Source organism: Ranitomeya variabilis, chromosome 2 (genome assembly GCF_051348905.1).
Source record: "Ranitomeya variabilis isolate aRanVar5 chromosome 2, aRanVar5.hap1, whole genome shotgun sequence".
Lineage (NCBI taxonomy): Eukaryota > Metazoa > Chordata > Amphibia > Anura > Dendrobatidae > Ranitomeya > Ranitomeya variabilis.
In genome coordinates this window covers 422,250,290-422,264,730 of record NC_135233.1, presented here as the reverse complement: position 1 = coordinate 422,264,730, position 14,441 = coordinate 422,250,290, and the positions used below count along the sequence as shown (strand labels likewise).

Here is a 14,441-nt window from a genome sequence, read left to right as displayed (position 1 = left end):
CACACAGGTGACACCTAATGTCACCACAGGCCGCGGCAAGATGGCCTACCCCGCCACACAAGGCACTTCTCTGCATCTTGCAGCCTGCGCTGAAGTGGCGGGGATCACCGCACCTGTGGCAGACCTTCGGTTGCCCCTGGTAGAAGATCTGGATTCTGTCCCTCCCCAGAAATGCTGAGGAGGGGATGTGGGTGACCATACCTCCTGAAACCTTCAACTTTACCATGAAGGTCCAGCCCCCTGACCAAATGCCAAACTCTTCCCTATTTTTTTTTAGGGACCTCGGTGACTTCCCCATAACGGGAAAGCCACGTCATTATGTCGACCCCAGAGAGGGACTCGTTACTTGTCAGAACGGTCACCCTCTTTACACTATTTTGGCGAGACACCGCCTGCACGGCAAAGTCTCGCCAGCCGGGCTCCCCCTTTGCCAGTTCGAAATTCGACCAGAAAAGCTCCAAGCCCTCTGGCCGAACAAAAATGACATCGAAGAAGGAGGTGCCAAACGGATGAATCAGGGCAAAGATGTCCGTCGCCCTGAAGTCCATCTTCAGAAGGAGCTCCACAACCCTCGCCCTTGGCGGGCACGCTTCACTGCCCCTCAATTGAAGACGGACCACATTCCGCCTGGCCACCCCCTGCCCGGCTGTCGGGAGGGACCAAACCGTTTCCCCTTCCCTTTTATCTTGGAAGGCAGCCTGGCCGTGTCTATCCAGCCAAAAGGCCAAGTCCACCACTCTTCCCTCTACTTCGATCGTCCGTTCTCCCTTTTTGAGGGCCTCCAGGAAACGGCGGCGCAAGACGCTATCCCTGAGGTCCAGAGGCGAGGAAACCCCCTGACTAGACCCCGAGGCTCCAGCCACCACCCCTGAATAACTCAGAGAACCTGTGGCTGGGGGGGCAGATGGACCGGCCCCCTCCCCCCTTCTCCCACTACCATCAGACACCGTACTCACACTTGCCACCTTAGACGCACTGCCACTCACATCCTCAACCATAGACACTTCCATACCCGCACCCTCCTCATCCACTCCATCAGTCACCCCACTCTCACTCACATGCACACTGGGGTCAATATTATTTTGCCTCACCTTTTGAGTACTTCCAGGTTCTGTTTCCCCTCTGCTACCGCCACCTACTGGTGGCATCTTCCCTGCTGGGGGGTTTGGCACACACAGCGCTTGTGTCCCTTTAAGGGTCGCGCTGCCATATGACTTAAGCAGCACAGCCTGACTTTGCACCACAGCAGGCGCAGAGCCTCCTCCCTCACTGGCAGGTAGGAAGCCAGGTGCAGACCCGCATCCAGCTCCATCCTGCCTTGTCACCGGAGCCCCCACCGCAGGTAAGCCCCCAGACTCAGGGGACCCCGCCAGGCAGGCGCCCTTGCTGCTGTCTGCTGCAGCTGCAGTCCCTGCTCCATTGCAGACCGCAGCTAAGTTCATTTTTTTTTTCTTTTGCTTGGGAAGCCACGCCCCCAGCCTCCAGCCGCACAGCACAGCTATCCAAAGCTGCACCTGCATGGGCAGCGGGTGCCGAGGAGGCCACGCCCCCTGAGACCGGCCGCAGCGGGACCCCCAGAGCCGACCCAGAGCTGGATCCACCCCCAGGAATCCCCCCGCCGGTACCAGTCCCCTGGGGCACAGCGCCGCCCACCACCACACCCTGGGCCACAAACAGCCTGGCCACAGCAACTCCAGCAGCCGGCCCCAGGCTAGGCCACTCCCCCTCAGCATCCGCCAGCGGCGGTGCCCCCAATGCAGGAGACCCCGACTTCACCGCAGACCCCGCCAGGGGAGCCCCCACCATTTTCTTTTTATGAGCCGGTTCTGCCGGAGCTGCAGGCCCCTCCCCCTTTACTTTACTAGGTGCCTGGGTCCCCAGAAGTGATCCAGTTTTAGCGGATCCATAAGTGGGGGACCCGGACACCCCAGCGCTCACCACCGGAGATGCAGTCCCGGCTGTCACTCTCTTGCCCACCTCTGGGCCACCTTCCACACCATGCTCCATATCAGACACATCACTACCCCCTCCGTTACCACAAACAGAGGCAGCGCCCTGCGTGTCATGGCCTGTAATCTCCCCGCTCCTTCGCCGCGGACCCACAACAGAGCCCGAGCCGGGGTGGGTAGCGGGTGCCGCACAGCGGGATCGGGGGGCCCCAGAGAGGGGGACATACACATATTTCTCCACAGTAGATGTTTTCTTCTTCTTACTTTTCTTGGCCTTTCTCTTCATCTCCCTCCTGGTTGCCTCGTCCTCGCAGATCTCATCCCCAAACCTCAGCTGGTTAAAACGGACCGGGGACTCGATCTGCCGTATCTGCTGCATGACGAGGCAGCCCCCCTCGCTGCTACTACCACCATCCTCATCCTCCCCCTCGCTCCCGCTGTCCCCTGAAGGGCCAGAATCTGACGGGAGAGCCACCTGCTCGGGGGCTATCCCGCTATGCGACGCCTGGAGATCTCTTACCAGGCCACCAGGCAGTGGGTAGGGCGCGACCTCCTCCTCGCATTCCTCTTCCTCATCATCCTACTCCACCACCTGGCCGGAGCTCCGTGACCCCTCCGGAGCCACACCGGTCATGGCTCTGAACCGGTCGTCATTTTCCAACTTTTCACAGAAGGGCCTGCTGCCATCCAGGATCTCACACCTCCGGCTTTCCAGGTCTTGTATGGATTTTTTGATCTTCTTGACCGCGGCGGATAGCTCGGCCTTCTTATTGCCGGAGGCCCTGTCAGACCTCTCCTTAGCTACCCTCAACTCCCCCCAGAGGGATTTTAGCTTCCTTGAGGCGTCCTCATACTCGCAGAGGTGCGCATGGATGCGTGAACCATAGCCCACGGCGGATTCTCTAGCCGCCTTAGTACCCCAACCAAGGGGCACCGCTGCAGCACCCCTGCTCGTACTAGGCCTACCTCCGGGGGAAGGAGCCGCCGCGGCCTCAGGGGTCCTACGGGTTTTCATACTGGATCCCTTGCATGATCCTTGGCCAGATCTTGTGGCCCTAGCCGGAGTTGGAGTCCTCCCACCCCCCGCCGGCTTGGACCGGGAGGTGAGAGACGGGGGCCTAGCCCCGGAGGCCAGTCCCAAAATGAGCCTTCTTTCCTGGGAAGGGGGCAGACAAAAAGTCCTGGATGAAAAACTTTACCTCCCTTCCCAGGAGCTCTCTCTAGGCAGCACACAGAGCACACAGCAAGCAGGCTCCGCCTCTTCCTATATGACACTCCAGAGCTGCACTCATTATTCTGCTGGTGCAGTCACTGTGTACATACATTACACTACTGATCCTGAGTTACATCCTGTATTATACTCCAGAGCTGCACTCACTATTCTGCTGGTGCAGTCACTGTGTACATACATTACATTACTGATCCTGAGTTACATCCTGTATTATACCCCAGAGCTGCACTCACTATTCTGCTGGTGCAGTCACTGTGTACATACATTACACTACTGATCCTGAGTTACATCCTGTATTATACTCCAGAGCTGCACTCACTATTCTGCTGGTGCAGTCACTGTGTACATACATTACATTACTGATCCCGAGTTACCTCCTGTATTATACCCCAGAGCTGCACTCACCCCATTGGTTGTATTTTTGCACTATGACTATGAATATTCCTTTTCTTCCTCATTAGGTCTGCAGGATTCTTACATAATCACTTGTGGCAAAGGGAGAAACCCAAGGAGCAATGAAACGCACAGTTCAGGTACCCGGACGCTGTTGTTACTTTGTGGAATATTTGTCAGTGTCACTCTCTGTACATTTTTTGTTTTATTACATGATTCTGATATGTATTTGTGTATATGTATATCCAGATGCTTCCTCCCCTCAGAATAGAGGGCTGCGTCTCCAAACACAAAAAATGACAAAATCTGATGATTCTGGTAGGATCATCTGACCACCTAATGCGTGATGATGTCCAGAAAAGAAGGATCAGGCATGAGGGTCTGGAGGAGGACAGAGGGGTCTGGAGGAGGAGAGCGGGGTCTGGAGGAGGAGAGCTGGGTCTGGAGGCGGAGGACAGCATGGTTTGGAGGAGGAGGAGAGCAGGGTCTGGAGGTGGACAGCAGGGTCTGGAGGGAGGAGGAAAGAGTTGTCTGGAGTTGGAGGAGGAGAGCTGGTCTGGAGGAGGACAGAGAGGTCTGGAGGAGGAGGAGAGCGGGGTCTGGAGGAGGACAGCGGGGTCTGGAGAAAGAGCAGGACAGAGAGGTCTGGAGAAGGAGGAGGAGAGCAGGGTCTGGAGGTGGACAGTGGTGTCTGGAGGAGGACAGCGTGGTCTGGAGGAGGAGGACAGCGAGGTCTGGAGAAGGAGGAGGACAACGTGGTCTGGAGGAGGAGGACAGTGGGGTCTGGAGAAGGAGAAGTACAGTGTGGTCTGGAGGAGGACAGCATGGTCTGGAGGAGGACAGCGGGGTCTGGAGAAGGAGGATAGCTGGGTCTGGAGGAGGAGGAGGACAGTGGGGTCTGGAGAAGGAGTAGGACAGCGTGGTCTGGAGAAGGAGGAGAACAGCGTGGTCTGGAGGAGGAGGAGGACAGCGTGGTCTGGAGGAGGAGGACAGCAGAGTCTGGAGGAGGAGGACAGTGGGGTCTGGAGGAGGAGGACAGCAGGGTCTGGAGGAGGAGGACTGCGGGGTCTGGAGGAGGAGAGTGGGGTCTGGAGGAGGAGGAGGACAGCGGGGTCTGGAGGTGGAGGAGGACAGCGGGGTCTGGAGGAGGAGGACAGTGGGGTCTGGAGAAGGAGGAGGACAGCGTGGTCTGGAGGAGGAGGACAGCGTGGTCTGGAGGAGGAGGACAGCGTGGTCTGGAGATGGAGGAGAGCTGGGTCTGGAGGAGGAGGACAGTGGGGTCTGGAGAAGGAGGAGGACAGCGTGGTCTGGAGGAGGAGGACAGAGGGGCCTGGAGAAGGAGGAGGACAGCGTGGTCTGGAGGTGGAGGAGGAGAGCGGGGTCTGCAGGTGGAGGACTGTGTGGTCTGGAGGAGGAGGACAGCAGGGTCTGGAGGAGGAGGACTGCGTGGTCTGGAGGAGGAGGACAGCGGGGTCTTGCAGTGTTCTGCTCCCCTCACCCCGTTCAGGACACTGCGGAGGGTTCGGGACGCTGGTTTCCTGCAGATCATTTCTGGGAGATCTGGAATCTCCTCTTCTGTTAATCTCTGATCTGTTGGTTTGATCACTGAGCCGGGATCCAGCCGTTACCTGAAGCCCCACAGGACGCGGCAGGACGGAGACCCCAGGGCCGCGGCAGCAGACACAATAATGTCACATACAGTCAGGGCCGGGTGGGATCGGCAGCCCCTCTGATATCATCTGGCCGGGAAATCAGCAGAAACTACGGTGAAGAAGAAGAATCCGGAGTACTGATGCTCGGAGTGCTGGGAGTCTGCGCCGCCCTCACTCTCCTTCCCCGCTGGTGGCAGATTGTTGGGATTTGCGCGTTTGTTTATGGAGATTTTGGGAGAATTTTTCGTTTGCTGAAGAGTTTTTGTAAAGTTTTTTTCCTGGAATGTTTTTTGCAGCCTTCTGATTGGCCGGAGCTTAATTTGGGGTAGTTTCCAGCAAAGTGGGGTGAATAGGATGAATAGAAGGCATCTGTCCAGTGATGTTCCAGCATTTATTGATGAGTACAAGCTCTAAAGCCCATGATTTCCTTTCCTCTCGTAGATGTGGTGCGGGGAAGCGTCACCTTGAGGCTGAATGACGGCATGTGCCGGGTGAAGAAGACGGAGCTGCAGCAGGGCCCCGCTCTGCAGAGACTGGCAGGTACCGACGCGCCCGGAACGCTGATCTGCAGCCAATGTCTGCGAAAACTGGGGGTCTGGCTCTAGAAAAGCTGGGTACCTGACCCTGAACAGCAGGAGTGGGGGTGCACTTGTCATCTACTGAATTAGAACCCAGCGTAATGGCTGAGGAGGCCGGAGTTATATCACTCATCTTATTACAGTGTTACATGGTTATTATATGGGACTACAGGATGAGTGGCAGGAATTGTACCGCTGTCCCTGTTATATGCACATATCTAAAGTGCGGAGACCCTTCTGTATGTGACTGATAACGCTCCAGTACTGATATAACCTCCAGACATTACACCATATGTGACTGATATCAGCCCCTCTTATAAAGGTACCTTCACACTGAGCGACTTTACAACGATAACGATAGCGATCCGTGACGTTGCAGCGTCCTGGATAGCGATATCGTTGTGTTTGACACGCAGCAGCGATCTGGATCCTGCTGTGATATCGCTGGTCGGAGCTAGAAGTCCAGAACTTTATTTGGTCGTCAGATCGGCGTGTATCGTTGTGTTTGACAGCAAAAGCAACGATGCCAGCAATGTTTTACAATGGTAGCCAGGGTAAACATCGGGTTACTAAGCGCAGGGCCGCGCTTAGTAACCCGATATTTACCCTGGTTACCATTGTAAAAGTTAAAAAAAACAGCACATACTCACATTCTGATGTCTGTCACATCCCCTGGCGTCCACAGGGTTAAACTGCTTTCGGCAGGAGCGCTGGTAATGCACGCGCTGCTGCTGAGAGCTTCCCTGCACTGACTGTCAGTGCCGGCCGTAAAGCAGAGCACAGCGGTGACGTCACCGCTGTTACTGCCGGGTGCCGGCGCTGACACATTCAGTGCAGGGAAGCCGCCGGCGGGGGACGTGACAGACATCAGAAGGTGAGTATGTAGTGTTTTTTTTTTACTTTTACAATGGTAACCAGGGTAAATATCGGGTTACTAAGCGCGGCCCTGCGCTTAGTAACCCGATGTTTACCCGGGTGCTGCAGGGGGACTTCGGCATCGTTGAAGACAGTTTCAACGATGCCGAAGTCGTTCCCCTGATCGTTGGTCGCTGGAGAGAGCTGTCTGTGTGACAGCTCCCCGGTGACCTAAACAGCGACGCTGCAGCGATCGGCTCGTTGTCTATATCGCTGCAGCGTCGCTGAGTGTGACGGTACCTTAACGCTCCAGTACTGATATAACCCCCAGACATTACACCATATGTGACTGATATCAGCCCTTCTTATAACGCTCCAGTACTGATATAACCCCCAGACATTACACCATATGTGACTGATATCAGCCCCTCTTATAACGCTCCAGTACTGATATAGCCCCCAGACATTACACCATATGTGACTGATATCAGCCCCTCTTATAATGCTCCAGTACTGATATAACCCCCAGACATTACACCATATGTGACTGATATCAGCCCCTCTTATAACGCTCCAGGACTGATATAACCTCCAGACATTACACCATATGTGACTGATATCAGCCCCTCTTATAACGCTCCAGTACTGATATAATCCCCAGACATTACACCATATGTGACTGATATCAGCCCCTCTTATAACGCTCCAGTACTGATATAACCCCCAGACATTACACCATATGTGACTGATATCAGCCCCTCTTATAATGCTCCAGTACTGATATAACCCCCAGACATTACACCATATGTGACTGATATCAGCCCCTCTTATAACGCTCCAGTACTGATATAACCCCCAGACATTACACCATATGTGACTGATATCAGCCCCTCTTATAACGCTCCAGTACTGATATAACCCCCAGACATTACACCATATGTGACTGATATCAGCCCCTCTTATAATGCTCCAGTACTGATATAACCCCCAGACATTACACCATATGTGACTGATATCAGCCCCTCTTATAACGCTCCAGTACTGATATAACCCCCAGACATTACACCATATGTGACTGATATCAGCCCCTCTTATAACGCTCCAGGACTGATATAACCTCCAGACATTACACCATATGTGACTGATATCAGCCCCTCTTATAACGCTCCAGTACTGATATAACCCCCAGACATTACACCATATGTGACTGATATCAGCCCCTCTTATAACGCTCCAGTACTGATATAACCCCCAGACATTACACCATATGTGACTGATATCAGCCCCACTTATAATGCTCCAGTACTGATATAACCCCCAGACATTACACCATATGTGACTGATATCAGCCCCTCTTATAACGCTCCAGTACTGATATAACCCCCAGACATTACACCATATGTGACTGATATCAGCCCCTCTTATAATGCTCCAGTACTGATATAACCTCCAGACATTACACCATATGTGACTGATATCAGTGATATCAGCCCCTCTTATAACGCTCCAGGACTGATATAACCTCCAGACATTACACCATATGTGACTGATATCAGCCCCTCTTATAACGCTCCAGTACTGATATAACCCCCAGACATTACACCATATGTGACTGATATCAGCCCCTCTTATAACGCTGCAGTACTGATATAACCCCCAGACATTACACCATATGTGACTGATATCAGCCCCTCTTATAACGCTCCAGTACTAATATAACCCCCAGACATTACACCATATGTGACTGATATCAGCCCCTCTTATAACGCTCCAGTACTGATATAACCTCCAGACACTACACCATATGTGACTGATATCAGCCCCTCTTATAACGCTCCAGTACTGATATAACCTCCAGACATTACACCATATGTGACTGATATCAGCCCCTCTTATAACGCTCCAGTACTGATATAACCCCCAGACATTACACCATATGTGACTGATATCAGCCCCTCTTATAACGCTCCAGTACTGATATAACCCCCAGACATTACACCATATGTGACTGATATCAGCCCCTCTTATAACGCTCCAGGACTGATATAACCTCCAGACATTACACCATATGTGACTGATATCAGCCCCTCTTATAACGCTCCAGTACTGATATAACCCCCAGACATTACACCATATGTGACTGATATCAGCCCCTCTTATAATGCTCCAGTACTGATATAACCCCCAGACATTACACCATATGTGACTGATATCAGCCCCTCTTATAACGCTCCAGTACTGATATAACCTCCAGACACTACACCATATGTGACTGATATCAGCCCCTCTTATAACGCTCCAGTACTGATATAACCTCCAGACATTACACCATATGTGACTGATATCAGCCCCTCTTATAACGCTCCAGTACTGATATAACCCTGGACATTCTGTGCAGCGCTCCCATATTCCATCAGTGTTGGGGTCTCCAGCAGGGATTGTGATGACCCTTGGTGACCGTCTCAGTCTTATATCAGTATAGTTATAACGCACACGCTCTCAGACACGATATCACAGCGCTGGGTCGATTTCGGGGAGGTGATCCTGTATTTTGGGAGTCTGAGAGCCGCGGGGATCAGGATAGATGGGGCGTCAGATTGCTACATTGTATCCGGCTCCTTCTATCTTGGAGACTCTGTCACTTCCGTCGCTGCCGCGTCTCTTTCATCTCCTCTTTCCGCGCAGAGCGACAGTCTCATGTCTATGAAAGTCTTTCCTTCGTCAACATAACGTGCAAGAGACGAGCGAGCGGACGGAAGCCGCCTGCCAAGGAGACGCTGCTCACCGCTCAGATGGAGCTGGATGTGAGCCACAAGGAGGTGACAGGTTGGTTGCACGATGGCGCCGGCTTTGCTCTTTACGCTTTTTCCTTTCCCGCTTCTGTGTCTCGGTCACAAGTATCTTCTCCTGTGTTGGATTGTGTGTTTGGAAATATGTCTGGTGAAGGTTCTCGGCACTAGGGCCGGTGTCAATACAACGCTCTGCTGAATGCTCCAGGGTGTTAATACTTATGCAACACCCTTTTGTTTCAGAAACCTGTAGTCTCAGCTGTGTGCGCGGAAAAGCAGAAAAAAGGCTACGCAAAACAATCCGGACCCTGCGGAAAGCGATCAGCAAGGACCACTTCCATGTCCGACTGTCCGGGAAGGACTTTGAGGTCTCTAAGAAGACGCCCCGATCGGCAGAAACCCCGGAGCCGTGCGGCACAGGGCAGATCCGCGTGGAGAACCGCTGCGGTAAGAGCCAGCACCTCGACACGTGGCGACAGACGGACGCAGTGGTGTGCACAAATGGCCGTACTTGCCGGGGGGTCACACATTTCCTGGTAACTGTGGGGGGATTGTAGTGAATCCCCCACCTCTTCCTATGCATTCTCCGCCATATCCCAGCCCCCTGGGGCTCATTATTATTATTATCATTCACTGTTCTGCGGCACAGATCCGCGCACTCTCGTACCCGGCGGCATCGCAGCCCTCGACCCGACCAATGTTGGGAAACGGCTGATGCTTGTAAACAAGTCTTTACTCCCCCTCATTGTAACTTCCCGTCACAGCATCCCCTGGCGTGTAAACATTTGCACTCAGTGACGCTCATTGGATGTGACAGGCCTTCTGCAGGCTCTTTGTTCCTGAGAGGTGATTACAAGACCGTCGGGCCGCACGGCTTCCATAATCCGCCACGGATTGCAGCCCCTTAGTGAGATAACATCTGACCCTCATCCCTAACACCAAGCTGGTAAATGAGCCGCAGAGAAAAAAACCTCCTTAGACACCGCCGCCGAGAAATCGGGGTTAAGTAAATAGTCAGATTGGATCAGGCTGAAGTCGGCGTTTCGCAGTCTGGCCCCGATCATCCACACTCACACTAGTGGACAGGATGACGCCGCCATAAGGATTAATAGTGAGGGAGCCAGAGCACAGCGCCCCCGGTGGTTACAATGGAACATGCATGGAAGAGTTTTTTCCCCCTATATATTGTCGTTTTTACACATCATTGACAATCCCCCAAACAAGCAGGCGTCTGGCGCCCTCGCCCCTCCCCCACCTCCTCCATTGATGTTATTTTAAACACCAGTCTCAGACATTATGATGAGGGCGGCTGAAAAAAGAAAAACAGTGTAAAAGCATTCTGTAGTGCGATAGCCCCCCCTCCTGGCATAGCACATCCCTCTCACCATGGATCTGATCGCCAGGGTCTGTAGTTACGGGATGTCCTAACCTGAAATCGTGGAGTGCTGCACTACGTCCTGCTGATCCGCCATCGCTGCGGCAGGTCGGCCGGATTCCTGGACTATCGGATGTTGCATGCAGCCTATATATAACAGTGCTCGGTAATGGGGGGGGATATTTCGGCTACTAGCTCTCTGTCCCGTCCACTGCACTGCCGCCATGTCCGGACGCCCCAGCATAGCCACATTTTTTGCAGGGGGTTAACTCCTAATACCCCAGACAGCACTCCTCAGCGAGCGGAGCCTGGGATCTGGGTACATGGCGCCATGGCTGCAGGATCCGATCTTGGCGGTGCAGGAAGGAGCCGCTCTGACCTCGGGGTTGAGTTCACCTCTCCGGGACCAATAGGGATTTTTTCTGCAGCATTAGATACTTAAAGGACACAATGTCTGAATGGCGGTGAGGTGCCTTTAAGGTCTTTGTGGCGGCTAATCCGGAGCGCCCCCAGCAGGGCCCCATTTTACATCATAAAGGCCCCAGAGTATTAAAAACCAGCTGCGCAGAGACCCCCGAATGGGCTTTTAATGGTCACTGGAGACTCACAAAAGACCCTGCTATGAGAATGAAGTCTGCCAAAGCCAATCGCCCCCATTGTCCGAGGCCAAAGACGAGGGGACTCGAATTCTTGATTCTTTAATACTCTGAGTCAATCGAGGTGTGAAGAGCAGCCCTGGAATGGAGGCGTCCGCTGCCATCGGATAACGTCAGCACTGATAATACCGCCATATGCATCGCCGCACCCCAGGGTCAAGGAGCAGTGCTCAGTCCTCAGCTGGTTGCATAATTCCTGACGCCCCTTATTGTTTATATAGAGACGTCTAGTTAATGCAGAGGAGTTAAAACATATTCTTGGATTTCACAAGACTTTACGGGAATCCTGCGCCCAGAGCGATAATGCCAGATCCTGACAGTTGAGCCGAGGCAGATCCCGGATCCAGAGCCGCACAGAAGGAAGCAGGATCCAGACGCTTCACCCCGGGCCGAGATACACTATGGAAGCATGAAGTATGGCGGCCTGCAGTCCTATGTAACGCCACAGATCACACACTGATAACTCTCTAAGTACAGATAATGTAGTAGATGTCACCTGCAGTCCTATGTAATGCCACAGATCACACACTGATAACTCTGAGTACAGATAATGTGTTAGATGTCACCTGCAGTCCTATGTAACACCACAGATAACACAGTGATAACGCTCCAAGTATAGATAATGTAGTAGTCACATGCAGTCCTATGTAACAACACAGATAATAGTATGATGGGGCAGAGGCTCCTGGGGGGAGAGAGGAGTGTCATGGGGGCAGAGGATCCGGGAGGAGGGAGGAGTGTGATGGGGGCAGAGGATCCTGGAGGAGGAGAGAGGAGTGTGATGGAGCAGAGGATCCTGGAGGAGGAGAGAGGAGTGTGATGGGGCAGAGGATCCTGGAGGAGGAGAGAGGAGTCTGATGGGGCAGAGGATCTGGGAGGGGGAGAGAGGAGTGTGATGGGGGCAGAGGATCCTGGAGGAGGAGAGAGGAGTGTGATGGGGCAGTGGATCCTGGAGGAGGAGTGAGGAGTGTGATGGGGCAGAGGATCCAGGAGGGGGAGAGAGGAGTGTGATGGGGGCAGAGGATCCGGGAGGAGGAGAGAGAAGTGTGATGGGGCAGAGGATCCGGGAGGGGGAGAGAAGAGTGTGATGGGGGTAGAGGATCCGGGAGGAGGAGAGAGGAGTGTGATGGGACAGAGGATCCGGGAGGGGGAGAGAGGAGTGTGATGGGGGCACAGGATCCGGGAGGAGGAGAGAGGAGTGTAATGGGGGCAGAGGAGTGTGATTAGGCAGAGGATCCGGGAGGTAGAGAGAGGAGTGTGATGGGGGCAGAGGATCCGGGAGGGGGAGAGAGTAGTGTGATGGGGGCAGAGGAGTGTGATGGAGCAGAGGATCCTGGAAGGGGAGAGAGGAGTGTGATGGGGGCAGAGGATCTGGGAGGGGGAGAGAGTAGTGTGATAGGGGCAGAGGAGTGTGATGGAGCAGAGGATCCGGGAGGGGGAGAGAGTAGTGTGATGGGGGCAGAGGATCCTGGAGGAGGAGTGAGGAGTGTGATGGGGCAGAGGATCCAGGAGGGGGAGAGAGGAGTGTGATGGGGGCAGAGGATCCGGGAGGAGGAGAGAGGAGTGTGATGGGGCAGAGGATCCGGGAGGGGGAGAGAAGAGTGTGATGGGGGTAGAGGATCCGGGAGGAGGAGAGAGGAGTGTGATGGGACAGAGGATCCGGGAGGGGGAGAGAGGAGTGTGATGGGGGCGCAGGATCCGGGAGGAGGAGAGAGGAGTGTAATGGGGGCAGAGGAGTGTGATGGGGCAGAGGATCCGGGAGGTAGAGAGAGGAGTGTGATGGGGGCAGAGGATCCGGGAGGGGGAGAGAGTAGTGTGATGGGGGCAGAGGAGTGTGATGGAGCAGAGGATCCTGGAAGGGGAGAGAGGAGTGTGATGGGGGCAGAGGATCTGGGAGGGGGAGAGAGTAGTGTGATAGGGGCAGAGGAGTGTGATGGAGCAGAGGATCCGGGAGGGGGAGAGAGTAGTGTGATGGGGGCAGAGGATCCTGGAGGGGGAGAGAGGAGTGTGATGGAGCAGAGGATCCTGGAGGGGGAGAGAGGAGTGTGATAGGGGCAGAGGAGTGTGATGGAGCAGAGGATCCGGGAGGGGGAGAGAGGAGTGTGATGGGGCAGAGGATCCTGGAGGGGGAGAGAGGAGTGTGATGGGGCAGAGGATCCTGGAGGGGGAGAGAGGAGTGTGATGGGGCAGAGGATCCGGGAGGGGGAGAGAGGAGTGTGATAGGGGCAGAGGATCCGGGAGGGGGAGAGAAGAGTGTGATGGGGGTAGAGGATCCGGGAGGAGGAGAGAGGAGTGTGATGGGACAGAGGATCCGGGAGGGGGAGAGAGGAGTGTGATGGGGGCACAGGATCCGGGAGGAGGAGAGAGGAGTGTGATGGGGCAGAGGATCCGGGAGGTAGAGAGAGGAGTGTGATGGGGGCAGAGGATCCGGGAGGGGGAGAGAGTAGTGTGATGGGGGCAGAGGAGTGTGATGGAGCAGAGGATCCTGGAAGGGGAGAGAGGAGTGTGATGGGGGCAGAGGATCTGGGAGGGGGAGAGAGTAGTGTGATAGGGGCAGAGGAGTGTGATGGAGCAGAGGATCCGGGAGGGGGAGAGAGTAGTGTGATGGGGGCAGAGGAGTGTGATGGAGCAGAGGATCCTGGAGGGGGAGAGAGGAGTGTGATAGGGGCAGAGGAGTGTGATGGAGCAGAGGATCCGGGAGGGGGAGAGAGGAGTGTGATGGGGCAGAGGATCCTGGAGGGGGAGAGAGGAGTGTGATGGGGCAGAGGATCCTGGAGGGGGAGAGAGGAGTGTGATGGGGCAGAGGATCCGGGAGGGGGAGAGAGGAGTGTGATAGGGGCAGAGGAGTGTGATGGAGCAGAGGATCCGGGAGGGGGAGAGAGTAGTGTGATGGGGGCAGAGGAGTGTGATGGAGCAGAGGATTCTGGAGGGGGAGAGAGGAGTGTGATAGGGGCAGAGGATCC

The 14,441-nt window shown here is 54.6% G+C and overlaps 1 protein-coding gene across 3 annotated transcripts in view; it reads left to right on the top strand.

Annotated features, from left to right (window-relative positions):
- SCUBE2 (signal peptide, CUB domain and EGF like domain containing 2) overlaps positions 1-14,441 on the top strand; it is a 75,115-nt gene that overhangs the window by 45,784 nt on the left and 14,890 nt on the right. For 2 of the 3 annotated variants that reach the window (XM_077286639.1, XM_077286637.1), the window contains exons 13-16: positions 3,642-3,713; positions 5,667-5,765; positions 9,344-9,484; positions 9,691-9,894. In XM_077286639.1, the coding sequence (XP_077142754.1) occupies positions 3,642-3,713; positions 5,667-5,765; positions 9,344-9,484; positions 9,691-9,894 (516 nt within the window). The remainder of the gene's footprint in view (positions 1-3,641; positions 3,714-5,666; positions 5,766-9,343; positions 9,485-9,690; positions 9,895-14,441) is intronic. The other variant, XM_077286638.1, reaches the window with a different exon arrangement.